An 18,440-nucleotide genomic window follows, 5' to 3' on the forward strand; every position below is an offset into this window, starting at 1 on the left:
TGTCAAAGTCAAATCTTTGCCTCACACTTGAAATCATGGGCCTTAGCATGAAAATGGCTTCATTTGAAGAAGGTTCTGGAGCTCAGGACAGCTTTTAGTGACTCTCTGAAGATAAGGCCAGAGGTGGAAAGAGTACTAAAATGTTGTACTTAAGTACAAGTATAATTACTTTCATGAAATTTTACTCAATTACAAGTAAAATTACCTGCCTCAGAATGTACTCAAGTAAAAGTAAAAAGTAGCTTATTTCAAATGTAGTCAGAGTAAAAGTTACTTAGTTACTTTTTTGACTGTGCAAGCTTTTCTGAATAGTTACAAAAAAGACAATGGGGTATAAATGTCATAGTGGCCGTTTTTTTATTAAATGAACAAATATGCATATTGAAGTACAAAGGCAGTTACACTGCAAACTAGTAACATAAATTAGGCTATAGTCACAAGCCCATGACTTTTCCCTGAATGACATCCCCCCCCCCCCCCCCCCCCCCCCCCCCCCGGCAGATCCTGATAGGCCTACCCAGTCTCTCAGCCTCTCCAGTAGCAGGTGATGGTCAACAGTGTCAAAGGCTGCAGTCAGGTCCAGCAGGACCAGAACAGATCAGTCCCCTGCATCACTGTGGGTCAGAAGGTCATTAGAGACCCTAAGAAGAGCTGTTTCAGTAGAATGAGCTCTACGAAAACCTGACTGGAAGCTATCATAGATGTTATGTTCATCAAGAGCAGCTGTGAGTTGTTTAGCCACAACCTTTTCCAAGATCTTGGAGATGAATGGAAGTTTGGAGATGGGTCTGAAACTGCTATGGAGAGAGGGGTCAAGACTCGGTTTTTTAAGAAGCGGGTGGATTACAGCGTTCTTAAAGTAAGCAGGGACCTGACCAGAAACCAGAGAAGCATTAATTATAGAGAGCACGCTGGGACCGATGGACAGAAAAGCACTTTTAAACAAAGATGAGGGTAAGATGTGATGACTGTTGCTTGACTTGCTCCGCCCCAGCCTCTGCCATCTAGAAGAAATGCTTTTAGCGCTTCTACTTGTGGTTTTAAAGACATCTGAGTCATTTAGAACAGAGGAAAGAGCCGCAGCGAACTCCGCCGCTGTCTTCGTTGTTTATGAGAAATTGAGCATCGCCGTGTATGACGTGAATTAAACAGGAGGAGTCTGGCAGGCCAGGCTGCTTTTCTCGTACCATTAGTGCCTATTTTTTTCTCCTATCCACCATTCATTGCACTGTAAGGTCACTGAACACATGCTTCACACTAAGAAGTTCAACTCACCTGTTGACCGCTCAGACATCCCTTCATTAATCCTTCTCACAAGCTTTGATCTTCTTAGGTGATCCTCCAGTCATCCAAATAGCCAGTTAGTGTTTCTTATCCTTTCCTTCGTACCCCGTAACACTCTCGTAACTTAAGCACTCAGTTCTTCTGGTGCGCGCCTTCAGCGTCGGCAGCACTTCCATGTTTGGGTCTTACCAGTATAGACATATATATATACATAGACACTTCGTTAAGCGCTGGATCACTCTCGAGCGCGTTAAGATGCTTCTACATATGTATATGTTTATACTCTCGTCTCTCTTCTCTGTGGTTATTTCTGAATCCAGTGCGAACCGTGCCGACACAGTATTTTGCAATGTTGTTTTTTTTTTTACTCGGTAACGGATGAGATAAAAAAATGTAGCGAAGTACAATACTTACAAAAAACAATACTTAAGTAAAAGTAAAATTACAGATTTTAAAAACTACTTAAAAAGTATAAATGCGCAAAAAATCTACTCAATTACAGTAACGCAAGTAAATGTAATTGGTTACTTTCCACCTCTGGCACTAATCCAGGATGTCATGGAGGTTCTAATGTTGAAATATAGAGATCATCTTTTAGATTATATCTGTGTGTGTGTGTGTGTGTGTGTGTGTGTGTGTGTGTGTGTGTGTGTGTGTGTGTGTGTGTGTGTGTGTGTGTGTGTGTGCGTGCGTGCGTGTGTGTGTGTGTGTGTGTGTCGTAGCTTTCCCAAAGGACTTGTTCTTTCCTTACCGGAGCTAACACGGTTAGCAGTTTTGCTGCAGTCATGCTAACGGGACTCGTCTGGAGTCCAGAAGTAGCGGTGCGGTTCTAGATGGATTTATAGATGTAGGTTATTATTTTAGATCAGACCTGTTATTTAAAAATGCGTGTAGGACAGACACATGGCTCAGACCTTTTGCTGCAGCTGTAAATGCAATTTTACGTAATAATTAGGAGCATGAAAGTAAACAAATAACAGTGATTCACAATATTAGCATCAGCAGCTAGCTTGTTTTACGTGCTGGAGTGATGTATGCGAAACACAGTTCTTCACTGTCTGGAGGAGAGGATTTGGATTTTCTGTAATGATTTATGACAAAAGTCCTTAATAAAAAAAAACTGAACCCAGTACATGTTTATATAGATAATAAAGTGTAGTTATTTTGCATTTCTACAATTTTAATGCCGAGCCAATACCTTTAACCCTTCACTACTGAAATCAGTTTGTTCATTCCAATCCTCCTAAATAATCCTCCAATCATCCAACTGGAATCCTTAAGGTCCCGTAACGTCCATCCTGTCAGAATAGGCCTTGGGAGCCCAGGTGTTACTAGAACTAATGGTGTCTCCTCACCAGCGTGAGCCTCCAAACTGTGAAGGTTGGTCTCCAAACATGAACTTTAAATTCATGCTTTTATCTCCTCTTGTAACACTTTAACATGTTTTAAAAGGCTTGTGTCATGATACGTTACACCTCCCAGACCAAAGATAAGATTAAACATTATCGTAGACACTATTGAGATGTCATTTATGAAATAGAAGTTATTCTCCTGAGCCGTTACTTCAGCCAAGATATAAGATACATGGATTTGATGAAACCATGCTGTCTTATGCAGTCCTACACACACACACACACACACACACACACACACACACACACACACACACACACACACACACACACACACTGCAGCATGTTAGAATCTTTTGAATGACTAATTTAACTACACTGAACTGCTTTTGTAAGAATTTAATCTCTTATTCTGGAGTAAAATAAAGAAACAAGCTAAATCATCACATATGTGTGGCATCAAGAAGCAACTTCTGAGTTCAGTACAGTCTATGGTTCAGACACAGGGATGAGCACAATGTTTACACCTGAACAGTATCAGGATGGTTTAACTCACAGAGGCCTGCAGGTCTTCTGTTTTATGAGCAGAGCGCTGAGAATCCGCTTGTTATGAGCGCTAAACGTCATTTTGCCGCTTCCGTGCAGAGCGGTATAGAAACACATTTCAAACACGGAACCGAGTCTGGTTACCGAACCGAGCAGAATTCTGATGATGTCACACCGGTGCGCGAAGGCGCGGGTTCCAACCCACAGGAGAGGAGGGAGAGAGGAGGTAAACAGCGAGTGGATCACAGAACTGATGTTTTTGAGCAAAACTGCGGTAAAAATGGCTGTTTGTCCTCATCATAAAGCGTGTAGCCCCCCCTCCCCGGTTTAGACATGGTGCTCATGCAGGTGTCTCTTTCTGTTCCGACGCTGCTACACGTATTATTTTTAATTTATTAAGCCTACAATTTATTTTTACTCAGTAACGGATATGATTTAAAATGTAGCGAATTACGATTCTTTTTTAAAAACTTACTCAAGTAAAAGTAAAAGTACAGATTTTAAAAACGACTTAAAAAGTATAAATTTACAAAAAAGCTACTCAATTACAGTAACGTGAGTAAATGTAATTCGTTACTTTCCACCTCTGGATAAGGCCAATACTTGCAGGTCATGTCCATATAGAAAGAACTGATTTTTGTGTCGGCCAGCTATTGTTGCAAGTAGGGATGTCCCGATACAACTTTTTCACTTCTGATACGATACCGATATTTCAGCCTTCAGTATTGACCGATACCGATATCAATCTGATACGATATCAGCACAAATCATACATACTTTTACCAAGACCCCATAATACTGGTATGAAATTGAAGCCAACACGGAAGTGACAAAATTTGCAGTTCCACCCTCATCCACTGGGGGCTGGTATCAGAAGCGAACAAATCCTCATTGACTCCCATGTTAAAAATACCAATTTCACAGCAGAAATAAACATGTTTACAGCCTGGTACCAAAACATGTTTTTGGTTTAAATGATCTAGTTTACACTCATGACAACTCTGAGGGGGGTGACTGTTTTTCTCACTCTTCTGTTTAAGTGTATTAAAAGCCTAAAATTCTGTATAATTAATGAGCATCAGACCCACGTGACCACAGAGCTAGCTCCGTGGAAAGGCCTCAGCCTGACTCTCGGCCTCGCCTGAAAACTGTTCCGCCATTTTCAGTCTCTCAACATAGACCAGTAGTTGTAGCGTTTGTGTATTCTTTTTTTGATATTATTTGTGCAATTGTTGGACAAAATGACTTGCTGTGGTATTAATTGCACTAATAGAGCGTCCAAGGAGTCTCAGCTTCATTGTTTTCGGTAAGTAAAATAAAATTTACCATATCTTCTAGAGTATAAGTCTCACCAGCCATAAAATGTGTAATGAATAAGAAAAAAACATATATAAGTCGCACTGGACTATAAATCGCATTTTGGGGGGAAATTTAATTATTTTTGTTACAAAATCAGAGACCAAGCATTTCACATTGCAAGACAAGTAACGGTAACAACGGAATAAACAACGCGGCGCAGCAGCATGCCACGGTCTCCAGCAGAGGATGGCGGTGATTGAAAACCCTTCCAGCGGGACAGGGGAGCTCATTCCTGGGATGGAGCCAGCCCGCAGCAGCGCGCCACAGGCTGCAGCAGGTGATGGCAGGGCAGAGGAGCTGAAACCTGGGCCGGATCAAGTGCATTACTGTGCGCCACAGGCTCCAGCAGGTGATGGCTGTGTGTTTTTTATTCCCAGCGGGACAGGTCTGTCTTCTTTCGGCTCTTGGAGGGTGCAGACCCTTTTCTTCTCCTCCATATCTTATCCTCAAGGCCTTTGTCTGTCTGTGTGTGCTGGGTGCACGGCTGCTTCTGCATTTTTTCTGGAAACTGGAAACTGAAATTCACTAAAATGGATTTCGTCAGTTGGTCACTCAACGCGGTTGATAACATTTTTTCAACGATGAGAACGGGAGAAGGGGCTCCCGGATGCCCCTCCAGGACAGACCCAGTTGGACATATCATGGACTCCTGGAAACAGTGGAATTTGATTTGTCTATCTCAGCTGTCTGTGGAGGACTCTGAAGACGTATGGATATTCGTGGTGTTGGTGTCGGGTTTCCTGCTCATTGGCCTTGGAGGCTACCTGGCTTACCAGAAAATTAACGAGCTGTCGAGGAATATTGGCCTGATCCCCGAGCTCAGAGATGGATTGCACCGCGCTGTGAATTCACAGACACATAATTGTCAAGATGAATCGTAAGCTTGGAACTTTGGCCAAGATTCCTTCATTGGCACAGAAGATGGATGCCATCAAGGATAGAGTGGACGAATCAGCACGGATTGGAATAGTTTAATGTCCATTATTGGGATTTTGAGAGGTTGAGGACCAACAAACTTTAAGACAGAGAGGAAATTATCTGTCTGGCCCCAAAACAATTTCTAATCGGAATCTGGCGTCCTTGAGCCTGCAAGGCTACAACGAAAACTCCCTCCTCAGAAGATATGTGGAATGTGCTGTCGCTATGGCAACTCAACTCTGTCTCCTATCCCAGCCTGGGCGGGACTATGGGAAGGCCGCTGAAACGTTCCAGGGTCACTGCAACCCTCCAAACCTCAATGCTCCTCCCCCTATCCACATTGAGGTGACATGTGCTGCTTCTACCGTGGCTGCAGGAACTGAAGTAGGGACAGTCCCAATTCACCACCCCACCTAGTGCACACTTATATTGTGTTGTCTGAAGTCTGTTGCATATATATTTGAGGTGTTTTTTTTTTTGTTTTTGCAGTGCAAAGCTGCCCTCCCGGTGGAAGGTAACTCTGAGGTGCCTTTTTTCCCTCCACCTGAACCAATCCTCATGTAACCCCTCTTATCTCTATTAAGGTAGCACGACTCAGGATTGTGAATGACCACAGTTACCAATTCTTGTCATGTGTCTTGCCCATGTATGTCTGATCTCTGAATTGTGTGTACTGAAACTCTAATTTACCTCTGGGATTAAAAAATTATCTTTGACTTGATTTGATTTGATTCCTAGTCCGGAGCCGGCCCGCAGCAGCGTGGTATAGCCTACATAATTTGGTATATAAGTCGCTCCGGAGTATAAGTCGCAGGACCGTCCAGACTATGAAAAAAAGTGTGACTTATAGTCCGGAAAATACGGTATGTATTTTAGGTCACTTTCGCGCTTGCACTAGCTGAGCTTAGATTTTAACATGTGCTGTTTAACCATGAAATTTAAATGTAATAGAGTAAAACCCAGTGCATTTAACATAATGCTGCTTTTTTGAAAATGGGTTGAAATATAACATGTTGGTGGAGCTGGATTCCGACAATCGGTATGGTCCCCTCCCCGTAGCTCGGTGCATCTCCTCTGATCACCAAGGCGCCTGTCTGCTGCGTGGCTGCCGGCTTGTGGAGCTCTTGGATGGAAACCGACATTTTCCACCCGGTTCTCCCCAGCGGCAGCTATGCGCATTACTGACCGCAGCGGCCCTTGTCTGCTGTGCGGTTGCCGGCTTGTGGAGCTCTCGGGAGACCCCTGTGTTCCACCCAGTTTTGCCTGACATATCTCTGACTCAGAAACTCCGGTGTTGTGCACAATTAACTCCGGTTGTGGCTAGGTTGCTACCTCCGTTAGCTTAGCTCCCACCTCTGCGTTAGCTTTGGGTTAGCTTGTAGCTACATCACTTCAGTTCGACTGGTGCCGTCGTTTGATCCCAGCCATACAGCGCCACCCTCAGCTCCACCTCTTTTCCCTTTTTTGGAATTGCCTGGGATTGATGGAACCTGTGACATGGTCAAATAGGCGGTGGTAGCCACCTCCCATTTTGGCGCAAAAACCTATTATTGAAGCCTATGGACACGCATTGTCCAGTATATATGTCGATGACTTTTACATATTTCGTAGTGTGGAATATATGAAAGGCTTGATCAAATGATATTACTCATTCAGAGAACATGAGCCAATAACAGTAAGTATGAAAAAATGACTTTTTTTTCTTAACCATTGGTTGCGAAATGTGAACCTTAACGGACTGCTTATATCAGAGATTTTTGATGACGTCCGATATAATCCGATACACTGTTTTTCGGCTGATATCGAATTGCTTCCGATATCATTGTCGGAACGGGACATCCCTAGTTGCAGGTACAAGGGCTAGGCAAAAATGTCCCCCATGCATATTCAGAGCACTAAGCAGCAACCCATGCCTACAAACTGAAAGCTCCAGTCCCTCCTCATCCAGTTTACTGCTGGATCTTTGATAGGTTTCTCTGGCAGCTGACCAATCCCCTCCACATACACCTCTTTCAGAGACCTAAAAGGCATTAAATTCCTGGTGTTAATTGTTAGATAAAACCTGATATTATTATTATTGAACTAATATTAATGTCTTGACTGATAAACATCTGGTGCCTTATTAAACGTAGCTTCATCCTGTTGATAGATACCAGGTCTTACAGGGAGGAGTAGGTTTTACGACCTTGCCTCGGAACCGACCTTTATCAGTAAAACTCCCTTGAGAAAGTCTAAAAATGGCTTTGTTTGACTTAGGGTGCACCTGGAGAAAGTTTAGACTCCCTTTTACAGCTTTCCGCTTGAGAGTAAGGAATGTCAAAGTGTGTGTGCGTTAATCTTTGTGTGTGCTTAATAAATGCTGTCGGAAGGCGTCAGCCTGATGAGAATGAACTGCAACCATGACTGGTGTTTATTCTTCCTCTCCACTTTGCAAAGTCTAAATTGATTGTTTATGATTGGTATTGGTGTTGATTGATTGATTGATTACTATAACCCCCTGTGCTTTAAACTTTTCCTAAGGTAATCTTGTATTGATAAAATTACCCAACATTTTTGGTGCCGTGACTCCGCCGTGCTGAGCCAAAAGTTGGGAGATCGCCTCCGGAGAGCCAACGTGGCGCCCCGCTTTCTTCTAAAGCCCGGAGGGCTGAGATTGCTGTTGTTTGGAACACTAAGAGTTTGAATTGAAAGGCCATTAAAGATGAAAGTTTGGCTGGCACTGCAAACCTTTATGATCTCCTTTTGTTTTAATTAGATTTATTGTAGTTATCTAAATATTGGTTTCATGAGTTATTTTTTGGGTTCAAACCGTCCTGCACGACTGCCCCTGTTGACGTGTTCTAGTAATTGCCAGTTCCTGAATAATGACCTCACATGTGTGTGAGGCCTGGATCCCCCATCATTCAATGGAAAACCCCACGATGACAGCTATCCCCACCTCGATGAATGACACTGTATGTTTGCTACACGCCCTCACCATCCAAGCTATTAAGGGACGGAAGTGCACCATCCCGTACTGCTGCTCACCTCAACATCAACAAAGTTGCTGGACACTCCCTTTGTTCAGCCTTGTAATGACTGCACGACCTTTATAACCCCCATGGAACACAAATGAACATGTTCTTACGGTCCCCTCAGTCATGGTAATGGGGACCACTGAAGGTTACATCTGGAAATACGTAAGCTCTCTCTACCTGAACCTGCCACACAACTGGTGTGGAATTTGCAGCCTGGCTCGCCTGCATCCCCTCCTCATATGAGGTCACAGAGGACGGGGCCGTCCTTACGAGGACATCAGAGCTGAAGTAAGTCTGTTATGACTTTCCGCCCCTTCTCCACCGACGAAAGCCAGTCGTAATCTGCATCACCTTTACAGTTTCCAGTCCACGGACAAGCCCTTTGACCTCAGCTCTGCCACAGTTAGAGCTGCGCACATTAACTTTCCCCCTCTAGCAACTTCCTGAAATCCAAACAATCGACTGGAGGATCCTGGAGCTTAATGAGTTGGCTGACAAGTGATAGTTGGTATCAGCTCTTGTTAAAATATCTTGCACCTGTTATTTTTATCCTAGTCATGATTTGCTTGGTTATAAGTTGTGTAATCCCTTGTCTGAAGAGTATGGTAAACAAGCTAATGACAAATGTGTTGGTACAGTACACGCTCCTGCAGCGAAGAGAGCAGCTGGAGGAAGAAAAAGAATACATTGCCTAATAAAGCTGATTTCATTATGATTTCAACAATGTAAACTACAAATTCTGTAACCATTGATGATTGATGTCCTAGTTACCAGCTCAGTTTATTTTTATTATCTTTTATCTTTTTACTTTATCATTATAATCATTATTATAATCATCCATTTTATTACAGGTTGCCACCTATTGATGCAGCCTTCTTTTGCTACAGGTTGTTATGTATTTTTACAGCCTTTTTGGGAGGTCACTAATTATTTTGTGATCTTTTTGTGTGCTAGAGGTTGATTTTTACAACTACAATCATATTTACCTTAATCGTAGTGTTATTGTTGTTTTATTACTCTGCCAATAGAGGATGAACGTTTACAGGGAGGAATGTTGGATAAAAACTGATATTATCATTACTGAACTAATAATGTCTTGACTGCTAAACATCTGGTGCGTTATTAAACGTAGCTTCATCCTGTTGATAGATACCAGGCTCCACAAGTTCCTACAGGGAGGACGACCTTGCCTCGGAACCGACCTTTATCAGTAAAACTCCCTTGAGAAATTCTAGCAATAGCTTTGATTGATTTAGGGTGCACCTGGAGAAAGTTTAGACCCCCTTTTACAGCTTTCCGCCTCAGTCTAAGGAATGTCAAAACGTGTGTGCTTAATGAATGCTGTCGGAAGGCATCAGCCTGATGAGAGTGAACTGCAACCTTGACTGGTGTGTATTCTTTTCCTCTCCACTTTGCAAAGTCTGAATTGATTGTTTATGATTGTATTGGTGTTGATTGATTGATTGATTACTATAACCCCCTGTGCTTTAAACTTTTCCTAAGGTAATCTTGTATTGATAAAATTACCCAACATTTTTGGTCAAATAACACTTTCAGTAAAGGACTTAATGCATGTGTGTTAATAGTCTGCAATATTACATGTCTGGTTGTTTTGTGTATGTAGTCTACAAACTGCTCCAGCTCCAGATAAAAGTTCTGCAAAGCAGTCCTCTTTCAGGGGTTTTAGCTCATGTAAAGCTTTCAGTTACTATTCAGTTACTATTTAAGATGAGATCGGCCATTTGGGGCTGCCTTCTCTTCAGAACCATCGACTTAACCAGTAACATCACGTCTGACGGCTGTGGCATCCAGCTGCACATCTGTGTTTAGCCTGGTCCTCTTAGGCCAGGCTCGCCATCCACCAGTTACAGCCTCCTGTAAAACAATAGAAACATTCAAAAGTGCAAGATGTAGGAACGAAGTAAAATGCCACAAAAAAATAAAGGTTACTGCAACCACTTAAAACAACTCTGAAGGTTTTTGCCGGCCGTCGTCAAATTACATTTGTGGGCGCAGCAATATTAGCTCGAAGGAGACATGACACCCCCACACTCACTAATGGTAAAAAGTAGTTACGTTCCTCCTTCCGTTGTTTTGAAAGGAGAAAAGCTGACAACCCAGCAGCCAGCTGGATATGAAATATGTTTCAGTAAAACCTTCCTTCCAAAATGACTGAAACGTTAAACTCTTCAGCGTGTTAGCATGGCAGCTTGTTAGGGTGGTCCCCAAAGCTGCTGTACTTAACCCATGGCCATTTCTAGCATTGTGGGGGCCCTATGCAAGATTTTGTTCTGGGGCCCCCCTATTTTGACAAACTGCAATTGAATGACTCGCCTACCTTATCTGTAAACACACCATCAATTTTATTTGTTGTATTAAAGTGACAGTGTGTATTTTCCCTGGCAATAGGGGCCAGTAGATACCTAAATCTTTGCAAGAAAGCATGATTTTTATGTTCAAGTAAGACATTACCAACAGATGGCCATTAGGGTTAAAAATCCCTTGGAGTGGAACCTCCAGCAAAATACCAAGCACATCAGACCGACTCCCTGGAGGGCTTAGGCCAACCAGGCATTCCTCCTCATCCCCATATATTTCTCTCCTCCTACTCCCTCACATCACCACACAAACATGCAGATAGGACCTTGGGGGGTGGGCAAGTCAGGGGGTGTGAGTGTGAACCCCATTTCCGCATTCCTGTGGCAACCTGCCCCCCAATTTTATTTGCACCTTAAACACTTCCACCAACAACATTCCACACAAACACACACGTAGGGCCTTTGGAGTGAGCACACTCAACGGCATTTGGCAAGGGGGTCTTTCAGCCTCATCCCAAGTGCCGGTGCCCACTTCCAATTTTAAACTGCACTTAAGACACAGAGGGCTGTGTGGTGGCATCAGCTGGCGTAGGCCAGACGATGCCTGCGCTACTCGCTCACCCCAGCCATGGAATACACCTCATCAACACTGTATTGGACCTTAGACTTAGACCTTCTCGCAAGTATCTTAGAACAGATTTTATGGTTATATGTTGTGAAACTGCCAATATTTTTCAACAACTGGGCATTTTTTAAATTCATTTACAACATTTTGATGGATATTTTCAGAGATTAATAGTAAAAACTACACATTGTCACTTTAAAATTAAACACTCAAGAAAGATGACTAATAAAAACTAGAAAGCAGTCAGAATGCAGACCTCCACCCTGGGAGGGGTTTTAATAAAGGAGCTACATTTGAACAAGTACGACAACTGATTAAAGACTCCTGTATCAAGATCAGTTTTTCTGATGGTCTGAGATTTAATTACTTTAAGTATAACTGGTTTTATTGGTCTATTAATATTAAAGCTGGTGTGTAGTTCATAATTGGCATTTTAAACCAAAACTGTATGTAATAACAGAAAAAAAACAGATGTTCAGGAGCTTTTAGCTGCTGTGGTCTTTTTTTATTTTTATTATTGAAATAGAAAAAAAAACAATACTAACAAATAAATTGAGGTATCTCAAACCAAGAAAATGAAAAGGGAACAGAAAGAAGAAAACTTATGTTATCTGCCCCTTTTTAACTAAAATGACATTTTTACAATGAAATAACAATAATTATAAATTAGCCTATACAAAGTAATTGCTCGACTGGTTAGCTAACGAGAGTTCAATTTGTAAAGAAAGAGAAAATTAATATTAATAATAATTCAAAAATCAAAAGGATTTTTGCACATATACCTATTCGTACATGTATACATTAAAGTGCCCATATGGTCACACATACTTCATATATACATATATACACACGTATCCACTACATATACACACATATTCATACATACACACATGAACATACCTACACACATCTCTATAGCTTTATTATTATTATTATTATTATTATTATTATTTTCTTCTGCAGAGCGGTTCTTGTCCTGCTGCAGACAAACTCTTTCTTGCACTCTTAGCACATCCAGGGAGTGGACCTGTTTCACCCCTGACCGGCCCTCTCTGCTTTGTCCATTCCTTCTCCACTGGTCCAGGGGACATGGTTGTGACCTTGAGAGGAGGTCACTAGAGGGCTTTCATCCTCACCAAGCAGCTGTGCACTGTCAGGGTGCGCTGGTGAGTGGAGCGGAGGTGAGGATCCAAATGCAGGGGAGAAAGCAGGCAGACAAATTGGACAACTGAAAGGGTTTTAATGATTCACGCACGCAGGACATGGAAACAATGAAGCAACAAGAGACAAAGGACTGGAGGGGTTTAAATACAGGAGGGCTGGGAGCTTGGGTGATTGGGAAACAAGAGGCAGGTGGGAGCAATCAACAGGGACACAGGCTGAACCAAATGGAGAGACAGGACAGGGTGTGACAGTACCCCCCCCTCAAAGGGCGGCTTCCAGAAGCCCACAGGAACACAGAACAGGGCCGGAGGAGGGGAACCCGGATGGAGGGCCGAGAGGGACAGAGGGCCCGATGATCAGGAGGCAATGACGACGACGGGCTCTTGGGGGCCTGCGCCTGGGGCAGAGGAGGAGGCGACGACGGGCTCTTGGGGGCCTGCGCCTAGGGCAGAGGAGGAGGCGACGACGGGCTCTTGGGGGCCTGCGCCTGGGGCAGAGGAGGAGGCGACGACGGGCTCTTGGGGGCCTGCGCCTGGGGTAGAGGAGGAGGCGACGACGGGCTCCTGGGGGCCAGCGTCTATGGCAGAGGAGCTCTGTAGACTGGGCCGGGGACAGAGTCTCTGCAGGCTGGGCCGGGGACAAAGCCCCTTGGACGGGCTGGACCGGAGACTCGTAGAAGAGCTGGACCGGATACGGTATGACCTCCAGAACCACCGTTGGCACTGGAGACGGTGGAGACGTCGGACTAGAGGGAGCGCCGACCTCTGGACAGGAGAGAGCGCCGACCTCTGGACAGGAGAGAGCGCCGACCTCTGGACAGGAGAGAGCGCCGACCTCTGGACAGGAGAGAGTGCCGACCTCTGGACAGGAGACAGCGCCGACCTCTGGACAGGAGAGAGCGCCGACCTCTGGACAGGAGAGAGCGTCGACCTCTGGACAGGAGAGAGCGTCGACCTCTGGACAGGAGAGAGCATCGACCTCTGGACAGGAGAGAGCATCGACCTCTGGACAGGAGAGAGCGTCGACCTCTGGACTGGAGAGAGCGTCGACCTCTGGACTGGAGAGAGCATCCTCAGACGAGGCAACTGCAGACGAGCCAACTTCAGAGGAGGAGGTGACGTTATCGGATGAGCCGACTTCAGAGGTGATGTCATCGGACGAGCCGACTTCAGAGGCGGCGACTTCAGAGGCGACGTCGTCAGACGAGCCGACTTCAGAGGCGGCGACTTCAGAGGCGACGTCGTCAGACGAGCCGACTTCAGAGGCGGCGACTTCAGAGGCGACGTCGTCAGACGAGCCGACTTCAGACGAGCCGACTTGGGAGGCGACGTCGTCGGACGAGCCGACTTGGGAGGCGACGTCGTCGGACGAGCAGACTTGGGAGGCGACGTCGTCGGACGAGCCGACTTGGGAGGCGACGTCGTCGGACGAGCCGACTTGGGAGGCGACGTCGTCGGACGAGCCGACTTGGGAGGCGACGTCGTCGGACGAGCAGACTTGGGAGGCGACGTCGTCGGACGAGCAGACTTGGGAGGCGACGTCGTCGGACGAGCAGACTTGGGAGGCGACGTCGTCGGACGAGCAGACTTGGGAGGCGACGTCGTCGGACGAGCAGACTTGGGAGGCGGCGACGTCATCAGACGAGCCGACTTCAGAGGAGACGTCATCAGACGAGCCGACTTCAGGGTTGGAGGCGACGTCATCAGACGAGCCAACTTCAGGGTTGGAGGCGACGTCATCAGACGAGCCAACTTCAGGGTTGGAGGCGACGTCATCAGACGAGCCAACTTCAGGGTTGGAGGCGACGTCATCAGACAAGCCAATTTCAGGGTTGGAGGCGACGTCATCAGACGAGCCAACTTCAGGGTTGGAGGCGACGTCATCAGACGAGCCAACTTCAGGGTTGGAGGCGACGTCATCAGACGAGCCAACTTCAGGATCGAAGGCGACGTCATCAGACGAGCCAACTTCAGGATCGAAGGCGACGTCATCAGACGAGCCAACTTCAGGATCGAAGGCGACGTCATCAGACGAGCCAACTTCAGGATCGAAGGCGACGTCATCAGACGAGCCAACTTCAGGATAGAAGGCGACGTCATCAGACGAGCCAACTTCAGGATCGGAGGCGACGTCATCAGACGAGGCGACGTCATCAGACGAGCCAACTTCAGGATCGGAGGCGACGTCATCAGACGAGCCAACTTCAGGATTGGAGGCGACATCATCAGGACAGGAACGGGCGTCGACTTCAGGACAGGCACGGGCGTCGACTTCTGGACAGGCACGGGCGTCGACTTCAGGACAGGAACGGGCGTCGACTTCTGGACAGGAACGGGCGTCGACTTCTGGACAGGAACGGGCGTCGACCCTTGAACTGGAGGAGGCGTCGACCCCCATCGACTTCTGGTCCGGGGGCGTCGATTCCTGGTCTGGAGGCGTCGACTTCTGGTCCATCGACTTCCGAACCGTCAACCCCTGGACCGTTGACCCCTGGACCGTCAACCTCTGGTCCGGAACCGGAACCATCTGCTTCGGGGTCAGAACCGTCTGCTTCTGGGCCCGAACCTTCTGCTTCTGGGCCGGGACCGCCTGCTTCCGGACCGGTATCATCAGCTTCTGGGCTGGAGGCAGAGCTGCTGCAGGAGGAGCTGCCTGGCCAGGCTGGACCAGATGCGGTGCGACCTCCGGGACCACCGCTGGAACTGGATGCGGAGCGTCCACCGGGGCCACTGCTGGAGCTGGCTGCGACAGAGCAGGTGGTGCTGAGAACTGTGAAAGCAGGGAGGACAGACCGTCCAGCTGACGCTCCTTAAGGCTGAGGGTCCAATGGAGCTGGGCCAGCTTAGCCCGGAGATCGGCGAGCTCCGCTGGGTGAACACCGGGCTCGCTCGTCTGGTCCTGAGATGAGGAGGATAGAGCGTCCAGGCGGGATTCCTGGAAGCTGATGAGCTGGCGGAACCGGCCAAGCTCCGCCTGGAGACTGATGAGCTCAGTCAGCTGGGCTGCGGCCAACGCTCCTCCCTCAGCAGATGACGGAGGCGCCGATTGGGTCGGAGCCGGAACTGCTGGTCTGGCCGGGGGCTTGTCCAAACTGCTGCGCAGAGCAGGAGCAGCGGCGGGCACACAGCTCCGTCCCGGAACACAGGACTGCGGGGGAGCCCGGCGTCTCTCCCCATGCCGTGGACCAACGCCGGGGGAGCACACAGCCAGACGGGTGCCCACGTAACTGGAGTGATCCGAACGCGTCTCTCGATCCGGTCTCTCATCAGGCGCTGGGAGGGTGGAGAGGAAGGCCGAGGGTGCACGCCGGCGCCGTCGTCCGCGGCGAGGCGGAGCTGGAGCTGGAGAAGCCGGGTGGTGGCTTGGAGCGTGCCACTGGAGCAGGTACTCCCTCGGGAGAATCTCCCCGCTGGTTCCTTCAATTGGTTGCTTCATTCTGTCAGGGTGCGCTGGTGAGTGGAGCGGAGGTGAGGATCCAAATGCAGGGGAGAAAGCAGGCAGGCAGACAAATTGGACAACTGAAAGGGTTTTAATGATTCACGCACGCAGGACATGGAAACAATGAAGCAACAAGAGACAAAGGACTGGAGGGGTTTAAATACAGGAGGGCTGGGAGCTTGGGTGATTGGGAAACAAGAGGCAGGTGGGAGCAATCAACAGGGACACAGGCTGAACCAAATGGAGAGACAGGACAGGGTGTGACATGCACACTGCTGCTCCTGAAGTTGTTGATGTTTCACGGCGTCCTTCTGCTGCTGATGCTGATGTGTTTGTGGAGCTGGTGGTTAGGCAGCTGACAGCCAGAGGTTCTTCTGGGGATAAATCTGGGTGTCGTGGGTCGACGGTACCTGGGTCTGGCTTTGTTGTCCAGGAGTCCAGAAAATGTGGAGCATCTCCAGCAGCATCCTGTCTCTGACATTGTCTATTGCAGGTGATGGTGGATGGCTCTTCATCAGAAGTACCTCTAAAATTATAAATATATCAGAGGGGAAAATGAAAACTGTAAAAAAATACAGAACTAAAGCTAGAAATATATTTGAACTGTAGATAAACTTACTGCAGCTTTGATGGAAAATCATCTTCATCCACACCTGGATCCTCAACCACAGATGTACATGGACCTTTGGTTTCCCTGGAAGTAGCAGTAATAGTATATAATAGTATAGTAATAGTATTAGCCGAAATACTAGACAACGGAAACTGGAACGTGTTTAGTGCAGAGATACTTGCTGCATTTGGGATGGAAAAACAATGTGGGCCATCTTGCTCCTCATCAACAAATCTGGAGTGTTTTTTTTCTTTCTAGAAGATTTCCTGGTTTCTTCCATTATTTACAAAAACAAATCTAACACGTAAAATAATAAAAAGCCTCCATGGAAAACGCAGAGGCGAAAAGACAAACTACGGGTGACAAAACGAGTACAAAAAACGGCGGAGATGTCAAGAATGACTAAATGTATTCAAAAATTACTAAATACAAACATGAAGTAAGATATTTACTGAAAATAATTCGTATTTACATCAGTAGAAGAGACAGAAGTTGAAAACACGTCCAAAACCATTCCGCCGCTCCTCTGAGCACGGCACACGGCAGTGTTTACTTCCTGGTCCCTGCCTGAGAACCAGAACCAATGCAGGTTATTTCTTCCAGGTGTTAAGAGGACGACAAGAGATGCTGTCCTCCACCACGCTGCCTGCAACCTTGTGAAGAAGCCAGGTAACAGGTATTACCTGTACCAGCAGCCTTCTGGACAGAAGTACTTCATCATCTGCCCCAAGGTGGCGTCAGCCTGTACGAACAGGCCCTGATTGTCTAACTGCCTTCAGGGGAATTCCCTCGAAGAAGAGAGATTTTTAAAGTGACTCAGCTTGCCTGTGATGTTAGCCTCCAGTGGGAAGTTCAGGTCTCTGGGTTTGATGGAAACATTGAAGATAAACATATTTGTGTGTGTGTGTGTGTCTGCCTGCTCTGTCTTCTCGGTCCCCAGTGAGTCGTGGAGGATGGCTGCTTATACTGAGCCAGGATCCTCTGGAGGTTTCTTCCTGTTAAAAGGGAGTTTTCCTCTCCACTGTCGCTGCATGCTTGCTTAGTATGAGGATTGCTGTATAGTCACTGACACTAGTCAGTGACTTGATGCAATTTGCTGGGTTCCTTATATAGGCAACATTATTTCTGATTGGCTTAATGAACTGTGAATTGGAATGTTTATTATGTGAAGTGCCTTGAGACGACTCTTGTCGTGATTTGGCGCTATATCAATAAACTTGAATTGAATTGAATTGAATTTGTGCTGCTTGTCTGCAAACCAACACCGCTCCAGATCAATCGTTTCTTGGACCTTCATCCTCTGGGAATCTTGTTTGCTGTAACTGTTCCCATCCACCAGAACCCGCAGTCTGTCATGGACCAGTGTCTTATTAGGGGGGCTTCAGGTTGTTTTAGCTCTGACCCCCCCCCCCCAAAGTCCTTAGGTTTGAAGCTAACATTTTGTCACCCTAACCTACTTTTCCCAATCACAGGAAGCTGATCAAATGTTCCTGAAGATATGGAACTGAAAAGCCCACTGGACACAACTTCAGAGGCCTTATGGAGTAAGAGGTCCTGAAGGCAGACCAAACTGGGCCTTCACACGACAGCAGGGCTGGGGGGGGGGGGGTCCTTTTGAAGCTGGGGTTAGAGGTTACTCTCTTCTCTTCTGCTGCTCTGGGCCTCCAACACACACAAAGTAATTTTTACAAAACATCCTGGAAGTTGGTGACAGACAGCAGGAACCCGAGCCTGTCGGCATCAGTCTCTACTCTAAATCCGATTCCTGTCCACTCGTCGATTTTTAAAATACCCAAATATTGTCACATC

The 18,440-nt window shown here is 46.6% G+C and overlaps 1 protein-coding gene across 1 annotated transcript; it reads right to left on the reverse strand.

Moving 5' to 3' along the window:
* Positions 1-4,974: 4,974 nt before the first annotated feature.
* On the reverse strand, positions 4,975-18,320 carry LOC139068967 (uncharacterized). The gene is made up of 3 exons (XM_070549822.1): positions 17,104-18,320; positions 16,641-16,715; positions 4,975-16,547 (listed from the first exon to the last, which is right to left on the reverse strand). Exon 3 carries the CDS (start codon positions 16,016-16,018, stop codon positions 12,845-12,847), a length of 3,174 nt encoding a protein of 1,057 aa, XP_070405923.1. The 5' UTR covers positions 16,019-16,547; positions 16,641-16,715; positions 17,104-18,320; the 3' UTR covers positions 4,975-12,844.
* Positions 18,321-18,440: the final 120 nt, after the last annotated feature.

Source organism: Nothobranchius furzeri, chromosome 3, assembly GCF_043380555.1.
Source record: "Nothobranchius furzeri strain GRZ-AD chromosome 3, NfurGRZ-RIMD1, whole genome shotgun sequence".
In the NCBI taxonomy this organism is placed as follows: domain Eukaryota; kingdom Metazoa; phylum Chordata; class Actinopteri; order Cyprinodontiformes; family Nothobranchiidae; genus Nothobranchius; species Nothobranchius furzeri.

Coding starts and splice junctions, on each gene's coding strand:
- LOC139068967 (XM_070549822.1), bottom strand. CDS start 16,018: ATGAAGCAACCAATTGAAGGAACCAGCGGGGAGATTCTCCCGAGGGAG.